General features: G+C 36.6%; 1 protein-coding gene across 3 annotated transcripts in view; it reads right to left on the bottom strand.

Annotated features, from left to right (window-relative positions):
- Positions 1-10,813: 10,813 nt before the first annotated feature.
- The window catches only part of LOC114476186 (calcium/calmodulin-dependent protein kinase kinase 1-like), a 134,190-nt gene continuing 131,478 nt past the window's right edge, over positions 10,814-13,525 (bottom strand). The window contains exons 16-17 of one of the 3 annotated variants that reach the window (XM_028467524.1): positions 11,139-11,186; positions 10,814-10,984 (exon numbers count right to left, since the gene is read on the bottom strand). In XM_028467524.1, coding sequence (XP_028323325.1) covers positions 10,912-10,984; positions 11,139-11,186 — 121 coding nt within the window. In that variant the 3' untranslated portion in view covers positions 10,814-10,911. The remainder of the gene's footprint in view (positions 10,985-11,138; positions 11,187-13,525) is intronic. The other 2 variants (XM_028467525.1, XR_003675542.1) reach the window with 2 other exon arrangements.

Below are 13,525 nucleotides of genomic sequence, written 5' to 3'. Positions count from 1 at the left end.
ATTTGTGATATTTTTCTCTACATCTAAATCTAAATTTTAAATATTAAATTTAAATCTAAATGTTAAATGTAAAAGTTAGATTTAAATCCAAATATTAGATTTAAATCTAAATAGCAAATCTAAATGTTAAATCTAAATGTTAAATCTAAATGTTAAATCTAAATCTAAATGTTAAATATTAAATCTAAACCTAAATGTTAAATCTAAAAGTTACATTTAAATCTAAATACTAAATGTTGAATCTAAGTGTAAATGTTGAATCTAAATCTAAATATTAAATCTAAATGTCACAAGTGAAACTAAATATTTGGCTAATATGCAAATTCAAAAGTACAAAAATAAAACCTCATTGACGTGAATTAGCACTATTCGCAAAGTGGCTTATATGGATGGTGGAATTGGTTGGGCTTGGAAGAACTTGGCGGTATTTTAACATTAGATTTTAACAATGACAATTTTACGAGAAAAAACAAATCACAATTTCAACAATTAATTGCTGTAAACCTGGTCAAAAGTAACATGAAGGTTTGTTGCTAAATGATGCAAAAGTTGCTGTTTATTAAAACATGCGCAACTTTACAATCAGCACATACACACACACAAATACACTCCCACAGCCCTTTGAAAAAAGAAGCAGAAAGTTTTTAAAGAAAACTCAGTCTGGGTGGCACAATTTTTGGGATTTTGAAACTGTAGCAAAGCACACAGAACAAAATGTTCAGCGTTTCAGTCATACAAGTGATAGTTAAAATGATGTACAAAAAAAATATGAGCTATAAAACCAACCAAACAAATGCCAAAAAAATAACACACTAAGAAACAATGAGAAACAGAATCTTCAGTTGTAATACTGCAATGGCCTCAAAGAGATTACATTTGTATCTTTAAAACAGAGGGAATAATAATCCTTCACACTTAAAGAAATCCTCCATTTCTCTTTACAAATCCGGATTACTCTAATATTTGTAAAGTACTTTTTAGAAAATCTATGCCGAACAAAACACATTATTATGCACTATATTCTCGTCATGTCCTTTTATAAATGGGATTACTTTCACTTAAAATGACAACTTGTGCTACTTTTTTGTTGCCTACAAAAACCAGTAAAGTTAAAGATGTCGACCTCTTGTTTATCGAAATAAGATAAAAACCCGTTGTCAACGCAGAGGGCGAAAGTTCCAACTCTGCGTGTTCGTAGTGGACCATGAAGCGGAGAAGAAAAGCTCTCCCAAGAGACCTTTAGGGTGCGGTCTCATCGACGGATCATAGAGCAGTTAAAATGCTCTAGGATTTGTTTGCTCGGTCAGTCCACCTCATTTTGTCGGTGTGAACAAACTAAGTCTAGAGCGGATCAAATGGCACATTCCAGCAATTGTTTTCAATCAAAGTCTAGAGTGATTAGGAGCACCGTGAACACAAGTGCTCTCAGAGCGGATCAAACCCAGAATATTGGTGATGACGTAGAGCGCACAGGTTTGCGATGGTCAGGAGAAACCGGCGACGGCACAAACTGTGGCTTTAAAAGGACCTTTACTTTCCGTGCGCGACTGGCACGCTGGTGGCTGAAGTTAGTGAGTAATCACATACTCTGACACACAAACCCTGAGGATAGAAATCAGTTCCGTGTTCCTATTTCTCAGAAAGAACTAATTTCTGAGAGAGAGATGATGAATCTCTGAGTGGCATGTTTGAGCAGTGAGGCCTAGCAGTGAGCTTCAATGTGTTGGTAGGTAAATGGGTTCCCCAAGGTGTAGATTGTGTGGGTGATCCAGTTATACAAATAGTGGTATCGACTAATGAACTTATAATGGTTTTAGCTACAGTGACATACATTCCTATGGCTTTATTCAGAGAGGCCAAAGTTGAAAAAGTTCTGTTCCCTCCTTGCTATTCCACATTTTGTAAAAAGTCAGCTCCAAATGGGCGAGTTGGAGTTTTCTCGCGTTATGACGTCATAAGGTGGAAACTCCTCTTTCTGACAATGCTGGCTCCTCCAACCCTATAAGAATGTGAGCTTCCTCTCAAACTACCTCACAGGTAAAACAAACATAGCGAAGGCAGGTTGATATTACAGTTAATATCTTTAAGTTCAGTATATAGATAATCCAGTATATAGATAAACCGAAGAGCGCTCACAATCATTTTCACTTTTAGTAGCCATTATATCACCTTGTATCGCCTTTATGGGAAGATCTGACGTGTTTATGACCCAATGCAACGCAGCGATCAGACAAAACAATGGACTATTGTCTTAAATGGACTATTTCTGTAGTCAGAGGAGGAGAAAGACTGTTAACGATTTACTGCTGCTGCGATAAAAAAACACTGCTTCAGTGTGTGTTTACACCCACTCATGCATATGCATGAAGGCGCTCTGAAAGTGACTTTTTAGAAGGACTTTTAAGCCTGCTCCTCTGTTTCCTATTCCTGTTGTTGATCAACAATTTCAGCATTTGATCATTGATTGTGTTGGACCTTTACCACAATCAAAATCTGGTTCTGAATATCTGTTGATGGTGATAGGTCATGTTACACGTTATCCTGCCGCCTATCCTCTGCGAACCATTACAACTAAATCTGTGGTTAAAGCCTTAATGCAGTTTATGGCTCTTTGTTTACCCGACATCATTCAGGGTGACCAGGAATGAAAATTTTCCTCACATTTGTTTGCACAAGTTCTAAAGCAGCGCAACATCAAGCATAACCACATAGCCCCTCCATGACGCCGACACTGTAGGGAAGTATGCCAAGAGATCACTGGATTCAGCCCTAATGACCTTGTGTTTGGTCATAAGGTTCATAGACCTTTGGCAGCGCTCCACGATCAGTGGGTGGCTACGGAACCGCCACCTAACTTGATTATGTAAATGGTTTTCGGCGCAGACTTAATATGGTCAGCGAATTGGTAAAACAAAACGTAGAGATGTCTTAGTCCAGGATGAAGTGCTGGTATGACATGAGGTAAAAAAAAACACCAGGTTATTGAAGGAGATCAAGTGCTTGCTTTGCTGCCAGTGGTTGGGTCACCATTTCAAGCAAAGTTTGTTGGTCCTCATACTGTTTTGCAGCAGCTGTCTGAACTTAACTATCTGATAGCTACTCCTGATTGCAAGAAAAAGACCCAGCTCTGTTACATAAACCTTCTCATGCATATTATGCTCAAACTGGTGAATTCTGACACCTCTGTTTCTCTCCCAGAAGTACCCAATGATTCTATTCTTAGTGGTCGTTTGAAGAATTCTGAGTCTTCAGAATCTCTGTTAACACATTTGAGTGCAGATAAACAATAATAGTTGATTGAGTTGATCAAAAGCTATCCTTTGTTATTTCATGACACTCCTTCAAAGACAACTCTGACAGAACACAACATTGATGTTGGTGATGCAAAACCAATTTGTCAGAGATTTTATCGAGTGTCAGAAGCTAAACAAAAAGTTATTGATAACGAAGTTAAGTACATGTTGGACAACAAAATGACTGTTCCCTCATTTTCAAGTTGGGCATCTCCCTGTATAAATCGCTTCGTTGCTGCACAGATTTCCACAAGGCAAATGCGTTAACAAAACCTGATTCCTTTCCATTGCCTCGCATTGAGGATTGTTTTGATCAGGTTGGTGCGGCTAAGTATGTGTTACGGCAGAATTTACGGTTGACCTCATTTAGTGACATGATTCATTGCTCTGGTTGAATGATGGAATCCAGGAGAAGCATTGATGATTTTATATAAAAAGTTTATTCTATTGCTAAGTAAAAAGGTACAAGATGGAACAAAGTGAAACAAAATTAGCGTCCGTCCAGGCGGACGTCCGAAAGAAGTGCCGCGCCCCGCTCCAACAGTTTCAAAGCTTAAGCTTTTATACAGATAAGAAAAGGTCCCAACAGTGAGAGACAAAAGGGAGGGAGTCAGATGCCCATAGTGGAAATGTTGGAGGATGATGAAGATGTGTAGATGAGGTTTGGCTCCAGTCTTTATCTGTCTTGATAAGTGTGTACGTCAGTGTATGTCTGCATGTGAGCAGAGATTCTGGCCTTGGCAGAGACTGTGCTGCACTGAGAATAATACGATCTGTACTGTTTAATCATGATTCAGCTGTTCAAAAGTGTAATGAGTAATGGAGTCGTCATGTATTAAAACATGACAAATTGTACACATGAACATACATTTGACGATATGATGATGAATATAAAATGACCATAACATATGTCAGCAAGTTTGATCTCTTGAAAGGGTAATGGTAGGTGCCACTGACCCCAAGAGATTTTTGGGCCTTGTTGGCTATTACCGCTGTTTGTGCCGCAACTTTTCAATCGTGGTTACTCCTTTAACTGATGTGTTAGAGGCAAAATCCAGATTTGTGTGGTCTGTGGCTTGTCAGGAAACATTTTGCAATGTCAAGACATTGTTATGTTCAGCTCTGGTGCTGTTGGCGCCTGGTTGTGATCAGCCTTTCCCACTGCAGGTAGATGCAAGCCATGTAGGCTCAGGTGCAGTTCTCCAAGCTCACAAGGATGGGATTGACCGTCCAGTTAGTTTCTTTTCAAAGAGGTTTATTTCCTATCAGATCAACTATGTAGTTGTAGAGAAAGACACATGGGTACTGATCTTGGCCTTCTAGGCCTCTTGTAGATTTTATTTAGTTACACTTCATTATTGGTTAGCTTCAGGGTGGGAACCCTGTTTCATTGAGGGGACTGTTGCAATATATTTGCTAAAAATTGACAACTATGTGTGGTCTCCATCTTTGTCACATACTTTTAGGCCAGGTTGTGACATCTCCTTTTAGGTTGGAGTCCTATCCTCAGGATTTGTGTGACTTCAAGTGTCTGTCTGTTTAAGGGAGAGTAAATGTCCCTTAGTCAAACTCTTCTTCTCTGCTTCATTGTCTAACACCAAACCACAGAGTTGGAACTGTTGCCCCCTGCAGTCACAGATTTTTTTGGGGTCACAACTGTCTGTATCCTCTTTCTGTAAACAAAAGAGTGTTTCACCTGCATATTTAACTTTTCCTGATTATTAGAGCAGCCAAAAGCAGCACAAGTTGTCATTTTGAGTGAAAATGCTGCTAAATGATCGAAAAAACAGGCTGAACTCTTCACTCAAATAGAAAACAATGGGATGTTTACAGGCAGTGGGGCCGTGTGACATCATTAATCACGTGAATTCAAGATGGAGGAAAAAAGGCTCTAAAACTGTAAAGTAATCCCATTTTTAAAAGACAATTAAACAAATATGGTGCAAAATAATGTGTTTTGTTACAGATCTGTTATAGATCTTCTAATAAGTACATTTAAAAGATTTGAGGCCAGATTTGTAAAAACAGTGGAGGATTCCTTTAAAGACAAATTTGAAAAAAGGACAAAGCAGGTTTTTCCTCACTGTACACATACACATTCACCTCTGCAGATAGTTTACATACTTCACTCACTTGATGTGACAAGGTTTGGGTGGTGAGAACATGTAGAGGCAACTAAAGAATGATCACTTTGGAAAGAACATGCAAACTCCCCTTCACACCTGAACTCCTGCTCCACAAAACACACATCAACAACCCCTGTTGGTTGGTTTTTATTGTGTCTATCAATATCAAAATATATATCAAAATATGAGATGACAGTGGATGAAATCTGTTATAATAATACTATATTTACATGTCTACTGTCAGGATGCAGATTTCAATCAACACAATCTGCAGGTAACTTTGAAGTAGCTGAGAAATTATTTCAATAATTAACATATTTGGTCATGCATTGTTTCAAAGCGGAGAGGCATGCTGAATGCTGATGGAGCAAGAAATGGTGACTTTTGTGACATCTAGTGGTCAGATTTCAACCTACAACCAAGAAAAGGAAAACATTCCTGAGTGGAAATAGAATCTAGAAGCAAAACACAGAAGTCAGACTTTACAGTAACACACAAACAGTTTGGATTAAACCCACAGTCATTTTCCTACATTTCTACGCTAGCGTTGAATTGGTTAACAGCAGCTGATTTATTATTATTATTTTTTCATTCATTTCTGAGGAAAACACATCATTTTCCTCAAAGCAGAATGAAAACAGGCCCTAAAACAATCCTGCAGCGATTTCTTTTTTTTTTTTTCTGTCATGCAGACTGATGCACCCAAAGCACGCTCAGATGTTTCTGTGTGAAATGTGTTCATAAAGTGCAGGAATACAAAGCTAAGCATTGTTAGATCTTCTTTGAGTGACGCTTTGACAAATCAACGACCAAAGCTCAGAGAGCAGAAAGTAAAGCAATAAAAAAGACTCCAAAGCAGCACATTTACATACAGAATACCACTAGTCTGGTTCCTTCATCATGGAGCCTTCACAGGAGACTACCATCCATGTAAGAGGTCCAACACAATAAATTACATTCTTCATGTTAGTCAACACTAAACATTCACACACAACATGTTCCTCCTGTGCTTCAGGTAGAGATTCATCACTGGGAGACACACAGGACGTCACCAGACTATGTGTGTGTGTGTGTGTGTGTGTGTGTGTGCGTCCGTCCATCATTGTGTTGATGTGAAGTATCATTGGGTCAGTTAAATAGCTAAATAACTGACCAGTTATACTTTATAACACTTGTGTCAAACTCGAGGCCCGCGGGCCTGATCCAGATCCATCTCAGGGGCAACATTTAACCCAGTTTTAAACAGACCAAACCAGATGTTTATAAAAGAAACTAGAACACTCAGTCAAACCACTGCAATGAGCCAAATCTCCTCTGGATCAATAATCCTGATCATAGAACCATAATCAATCACACTTTTAAGCATGTGTCAAACCCAAAGCCCAGGAGTCAAATCCGGCCCTTTAGACGAGTGTTTTTCAAATGGGGGTACGCGATGGAACTACAGGTGGTACTAGAGAGAAAGTAGAAAATGAACAAATAAAGTCTTGGTTCCACCCCAGGCGTGAGATGACCAGAAATGATAAAAACTATAGAAATAAATCTATTCAGGAGCCACTAAATCAGGGTTTTTCAACCGTGGGGTCAGGACCCCATGTGGGGTCACCTGGAGTTTTAATTGGGGTCGCCTGGAATTTCAGAATAATTTAAATAGATTTTTGAATTTTTTGAATTATTTTTTATTAATTTTTTTAATGAAAACTATATATATACTATCACTATCTATATATGTAATATATCAATTTAGTTCAACTAAAATTCAGTAAAAAAAAGCTAAAAAATGATCAAAAACTTATTCTAGAAAAAAAAAAAAAATTCCTGATATCAAATGGGGTCACGATCCAATCACTGCACTAAATACGGTTTCATTGTTATTTATAAAATGTGATTCTTTAAAATGTGTGTTATCACTCATTCATTCTATCATTATGATCTATAGTGGTTTTTAAATAGTTTTCTAGTTGGACAAAGGGGGGACTTGGAGTTAGAAATAAGAGAAAGGGGGACTTGAGCCAAAAAAGTTTGAGAACCACTGCTTTAAAGAACTTGTGTCAAACTCGAGGCCAGCGGGCCAGATCCAGCACGCAAGCTCATCCAATTCAGCCTGTGGGATGATTCTTTTTCTCATTGTAAAATTCATATTTATCTCAGAGGCAACATTTAACCAAGTTTGATATCAAATGGACCAAACCAGATTAATTCAAGCATTTTTATGAAGGAAACAAGAGCAGTCAGAGTCAAACACCAAATCTGTTCTTTGTCAGTTATCTGGATCAATGATCCTGATCATGGAACTATGATCATTCACATTATCCCCATTAATAAACATACAGTAGGTACAAATGGATTAGCATCAACTAATTGAGATGAAATGCCCAATCATGATCCGATATCGATGAAACTTTGAGGTAATCGACCAATTTTTATTAAATTTGACTGAGCCAAATTTCATTAAAATTGGTTAATTACAAACCAAGATAGGAATTTTTGAAATTTCTCCAATGACAAAAGATAGGGTTTTATTGATTTTTTTAAACTGATCCAGAATCAGTATATTGATCCAGATCCCCTTTAAAATGAAATGGACTCTTCCATTGTGTGACATCTATCTTAAGTACTTTTAACCTAATCCTGTAAACAAACAAACAAACAACAAACAAACAACAAACAAACAAACAAACAAACAAATGAAAAACCAAATGCCGGTGCAAACAATCACCTCATCGGTGGAAACATTTTACCACATACAGTGGAAACCAGATTATTACCTACACTTTGTATACAGACATATTAAAAAAAGTATCACTGTATGACATGAAATCAGAATAAACTTCTCTTGTTTTAGGTCAAGTAGGGTTTTAAAAATAATTTCTATTGCTAAATGTCAGAATATTGAGAGAAGAATTTTTGTAATGCATTTAAAACCTTTTTTTAAATACATTTTGGACCTACTGTATGCACGTTATGATGTCTGGACATTCTCATGGTGTTTCTACTTTTGTATAATTGTTGGAACAGATGAACGTGGCACCTCAGCCGTCCAAGGATCAACCAAACTTGTGTAAGTCCACAATTCACTTCCTGAGGTCTTTTGACTTTAACACAACGACGTAGAGTGTTTCAGGTGTGCCTTAAAACACATACACACAGGTGTGTCTCGAATGAACTCACATGATGCCAGTTAACCTATCAGAAGGCATAAAAAAGGCATAATGTGTATATAAACTACAAAAAGTCATTAAAAAAATGTATTCGCTTAATATTTTGATAATAAGCAAATAGAAATAATTTTTAAAATCCTACTTGACCTAAAACAGGAGAAGTTTATTCTGATTTCATGTCACACAGTGAGAAAAAAAATCTGTCTTTTTACATAGTGTATGTAATAGTTTATACTGTATGTCTTTACGTTGACATTAATTAATGACAATGACTTTTAAATTACATAGAATGTTAAAATCTAAAAACAGTGAGGCACAAACATCTTAAACATTACTTCATAATTTGGACACATTTGCATGAGTCATTTTGTAAATAACTACAGGTATTAAACCTGAAATCTATATATACAGTTGTTTACATGTGTACAGATTACACCAACTGTGGTTTGGTCCATTTGAGACTGAACTGGATCTTGGTGGCCCCCTCAACTAAAATCATTTAGACACTTCATAGATTTGATACAATAACAACAAACTGGATTGTTTACATATATGGCAACACTTTGGGATCATTATGGATGTGATTGAACCACTATTTATCATTTCTACAGGAGGAAGAAGGGCCTCGTACTGAAACGTATGCATCTTTTTTATCCATCAATGGCTTTTATTTGAGGATATTCTTCAATTAGAAGAAAGGAGATGATTTCTTTTTGTTCCTTAGAGCCCAGTGTGCACCTTGAACTGGAAACCAGTCCATTATAAGACCTACTGTATCTCACACATACATTCACTTTCATTCATACATTCACTCTATGGGCCAGAAACTAAATACATAAATCATTTACCATGACAGTACTTCATATTCCAGCTGGTTTTAACGTAATACTACAGATGTTCATCAGTTTACTCACCAACCATGAATGTTTCATAATCATAATCCATCCAGTCACAACTTTATCCTCTTGTTGTTTACACACAAAGTCCAAAGCAAATCCAACTTCCCCCAATCAACCATTTAACAAATACAATATCTAAAGTCACAATAAACACACACACACACACACACACACACACGGGTCAATACATGTCACTTACACACATTATCAGGACATCCCACTCACTTCGGTCTCAAAAAGGTTATGATAATGATATTGAATATATATTTATATATATATATATAAATATAAATGTATTTTTTTAAGGAACCCCCCTAATAAAAAAAAAATGTAGAACATGAGAAATGTTTTCATAATAAATATTAATGTTTTCAAAAATATATTTTTTTTTCTGATGCAATGTTTTTTTATATTTTTTATGTTTACTAGTGGAAAAACGAATAAATAATAAATGATTATAAGACACAGAGGTAAGCTACAATGGCCAAAATAAAAACAGAGAAGTCGCATATAGAAGAAGATCAGATTTTTTCTTACATTCCCACATGAAGTTATGGGCCAATGCAAATAGTCAAACTTTTTTTTCTTTTTTTTTGGATTTCAATAGCATGTCACCCAAGAACCAATGCATATATGTGACTAATCATTAGTGATGTGAACAGTCTATGTTCATAGCTCTAAGCTGATCACATTACAGGGAGCTGAGGCGTATGCTAAGACATGTTCCAGACCCAAACACACACAAACGTTTGAGGGGCTGGCATGTCCACCAGGTAGAATGTATAGCAGATATTTTTATATATTCTGAGAGAGTAGGTGGAGCTGTATTAATATACCACATTTCAATTTCATATGTGATGTAGTTCCTGAGATATTGGAAGCTGAAAATGAAAAAAAATAAGGACAAAAAGTGTTAATCTGATCAAACTAAAAATGTACAGCATGCCTATTGAATAATTATGGAACAATTGATAAACATTTCAGACTTTTTTGAGACCAAAGTGCATAAGCCATTTGTTGAAATATCATGGAATGACCCACATGTTCCATTCATTTTTCACATTCACTGTCACAGAAGCTCAGCATTGAACCCATGATGACGAACAGGAAGTCACACACAACACAGGAGGACACAGCACTTCACATTAAACAGAGGTCAGCAAAGGGAAGTGCAGAGTTTCAAAATAAAAGACAACAACACAGAGGAACCCTTAGCGACGAGCAGTGGTTTACATGCGGAAGTGTGCGAGGAGAAAGAAGTACACACGTCACACATGATGGTTTCTCTGGAGTCAAAAGGACGAGGTGGACCTGTTTGATCAAACTAACCACAGTCAGTGCAGACGTGCTCCACGGGGACGGAGATCAGACGCATCACTGCTTCTCTTTGTGTGAATGAAAGAAGTCAAAGTGTGTGTTTCATCTGCTGATCTCAGAAGGACGGCTCGTCTTCATGCAGGTCCTCCAGCTCTCCTTCCCTCGGCCCGTCTCCTGTGCTGCTCTTTCTAAACACAACAAACCAACGATTGATGAATTAGGAGAAGAACACACACACACACGCGCACACACACACGGGACAGGACGCTGGATCACTGACAGCAGCAGCAGGGACACATGGAGGAGGACAGATGTTAGCATGGACAGACGCTGCATCGTTACCTGAGTGAGGGGTGGAGTTTTAAAGAGGGCCTGAAGGGCCACGAGTCCCTGCAGCAGAAGTAGGAGAGAAGATGGAGAGGTCAGAGGTGAGAGGGCGGAGCCATGCCACGTCTCCTCAGACAGAGTGATGGACCAGGATGGAGTCACAGACCAATGGGAGCGCAACGTTACACAGAATAAAACTTACAGACTTTAAAGAGACGTTTCTGATGAACAATCCAAGCATAGCGTTCACCCCCTCGTAGAATCTATAGTGCAGGGGTCTGCAACCTTTCTGAAACTGTCAGATACTTCATAGGTACTGTATAGTGCAGGGGTCTCCAACCTTTCTGAAACTGTCAGATACTTCATAGGTACTGTATAGTGCAGGGGTCTGCAACCTGCGGCTCTGCGGCCTCATGTGGCTCTTTGACTCTTTTACAATGGCTCCCTATGGCTTTTAAAAAACTATTGAAATAAATAGTTTTTAAGCTATTAATGACAAATAAAATCAACATGTAACAATTTGTTTAGATAAAAAATCACGTTGTGCAATGACTCAGCACATTCCTACTTCACCTCCTGCAACATCTACAGACCATCAACTTTCCTGCACCTGTGGCTAACCTTAAGTTTTAAATCCCTGGTAAAATAACTAAACCAACACAAACACTATTGTGGAGGAAAATAAAGATTTTAATTGTGTGGGAACAGATTCATTTAACCACCAATGTACAGGTTAAATATACATGCTTTATGTGTAGCAAGAAATGAGCAATTAGCATGTGTTGATCACATGAACATGTGTTATCAAATTTAAGTTACTTTTTGTCGCCTTTCAAATACATAAACTAAAAAAAAAATCTTCTTTATATAACATTGTTTTCATGTAAACTGAGATACGTGAGAATATGAAGATGGAAGAAACTGTTTAGTTGTTATTTCTTGATGTTAATTTATTTGATCTTATTCTAAACTGTTTTTAAGTTGTCATTCACATGATCAAAGTAAATAAATCAAACATTATTTGACAGAATTTTAACTGTATAGAGTTTTATACACTGTATTGTCTTCACTGAGAAGGTATTTTTCAGCCCTGGAAGGACTTTAATCCATGTGAGATTAGACCAAATGGTTCCTTTGAGAGTAAAGGTTTTAGACCCCTGGTATAGTGTGATGTCACGACCCAAAAAAGGTTGGTAACCACTGCATTAAATACTGTTTCCTTCCACTTATTTACAAAATAAGATTTTAAAATGTGTGTTATCACTAGTTCATTCCATCATTATGATCTATGGATGTTTTTAATAGTTTTCTAAGGGGACTTGGATTCAGTAATAAGAGAAATGAGGTAGTAGAGAACCACTGATATATATCATATACATATACTGGTCACAATGTTTAAGTGAAAATAAACATTTAAAGATGGTTAATTTGATACGAAGACGTGACCACGTGCAGCAATATTTAACTATACTAAATAATAACTACATCTGCCATATTTATTCATTTTTGTGAGTTTGAATACTGGAAAGTTAATCAGATTATAGACTGAGCTCATTGGTGACTACAGCTGCTGAGGGCCCCTCACTTGGTCCATGCGGGCTACCAGGGGCCCACGGGCACCATGTTGATGACCCTGCTATAGATACTTTGATTTGATTCTATAACATTCTGATCACATCTTAATATGAACCATATACTTTTTCTAAAATAAGAAACACATTATAGTAAATAATCAGCCATTGTTATGGATCCATCATATCATTCATGTTGTCAACAGACAACAATATTAACTGCACTATTTGTATATAAGTTCATATTCATCCTTTATTATTATTATTATTATTATTATTGTATGATTGTGATCACTCACTGACTCATTTCTTTGTCCTTGGTTTGGTTAATTACACTAGTTACATTTAACCAGTTAACCTATTGGCAGAGGTGAAAGTAATGGATTACAATTACTCACGTTACTGTAATTGAGTTGTTTTTATATCATATATATAAATATATATATATATATATATATATATATACACATCATACTTTTTTGAGCATATTTATAAATCAGATCACTTAAGGATAGGGATGTAACGATTCACTCAACTCCCGATACGATTCGATTCACGATACTGGGTTCACGATATGATTCTCTCACGATTTATTTTACAAAATGGGAATGTTGACATATGATGACTGAAAAATATTCCTTTATTTTTTTGGGGGGAAAAATACTGTACTATTTTATTTTTATTTTTCATTGGCAAAAGAATCCCTTGATAAACTATTCAAAACAATGCAATTTAACTAAAAATAAATCTTGAATGAAATGAATAAAGAAATAATACAAATGAAGAAGAAGCCTATTAATTTAAATTCTGGTTCTATAATAAAAATGCAAA

Source organism: Gouania willdenowi, chromosome 14, assembly GCF_900634775.1.
Source record: "Gouania willdenowi chromosome 14, fGouWil2.1, whole genome shotgun sequence".
Classification (NCBI taxonomy): Eukaryota; Metazoa; Chordata; class Actinopteri; order Blenniiformes; family Gobiesocidae; genus Gouania; species Gouania willdenowi.
Note: the sequence above shows the minus strand (reverse complement) of the source record. Positions and strands in the feature narration are given on the sequence as shown.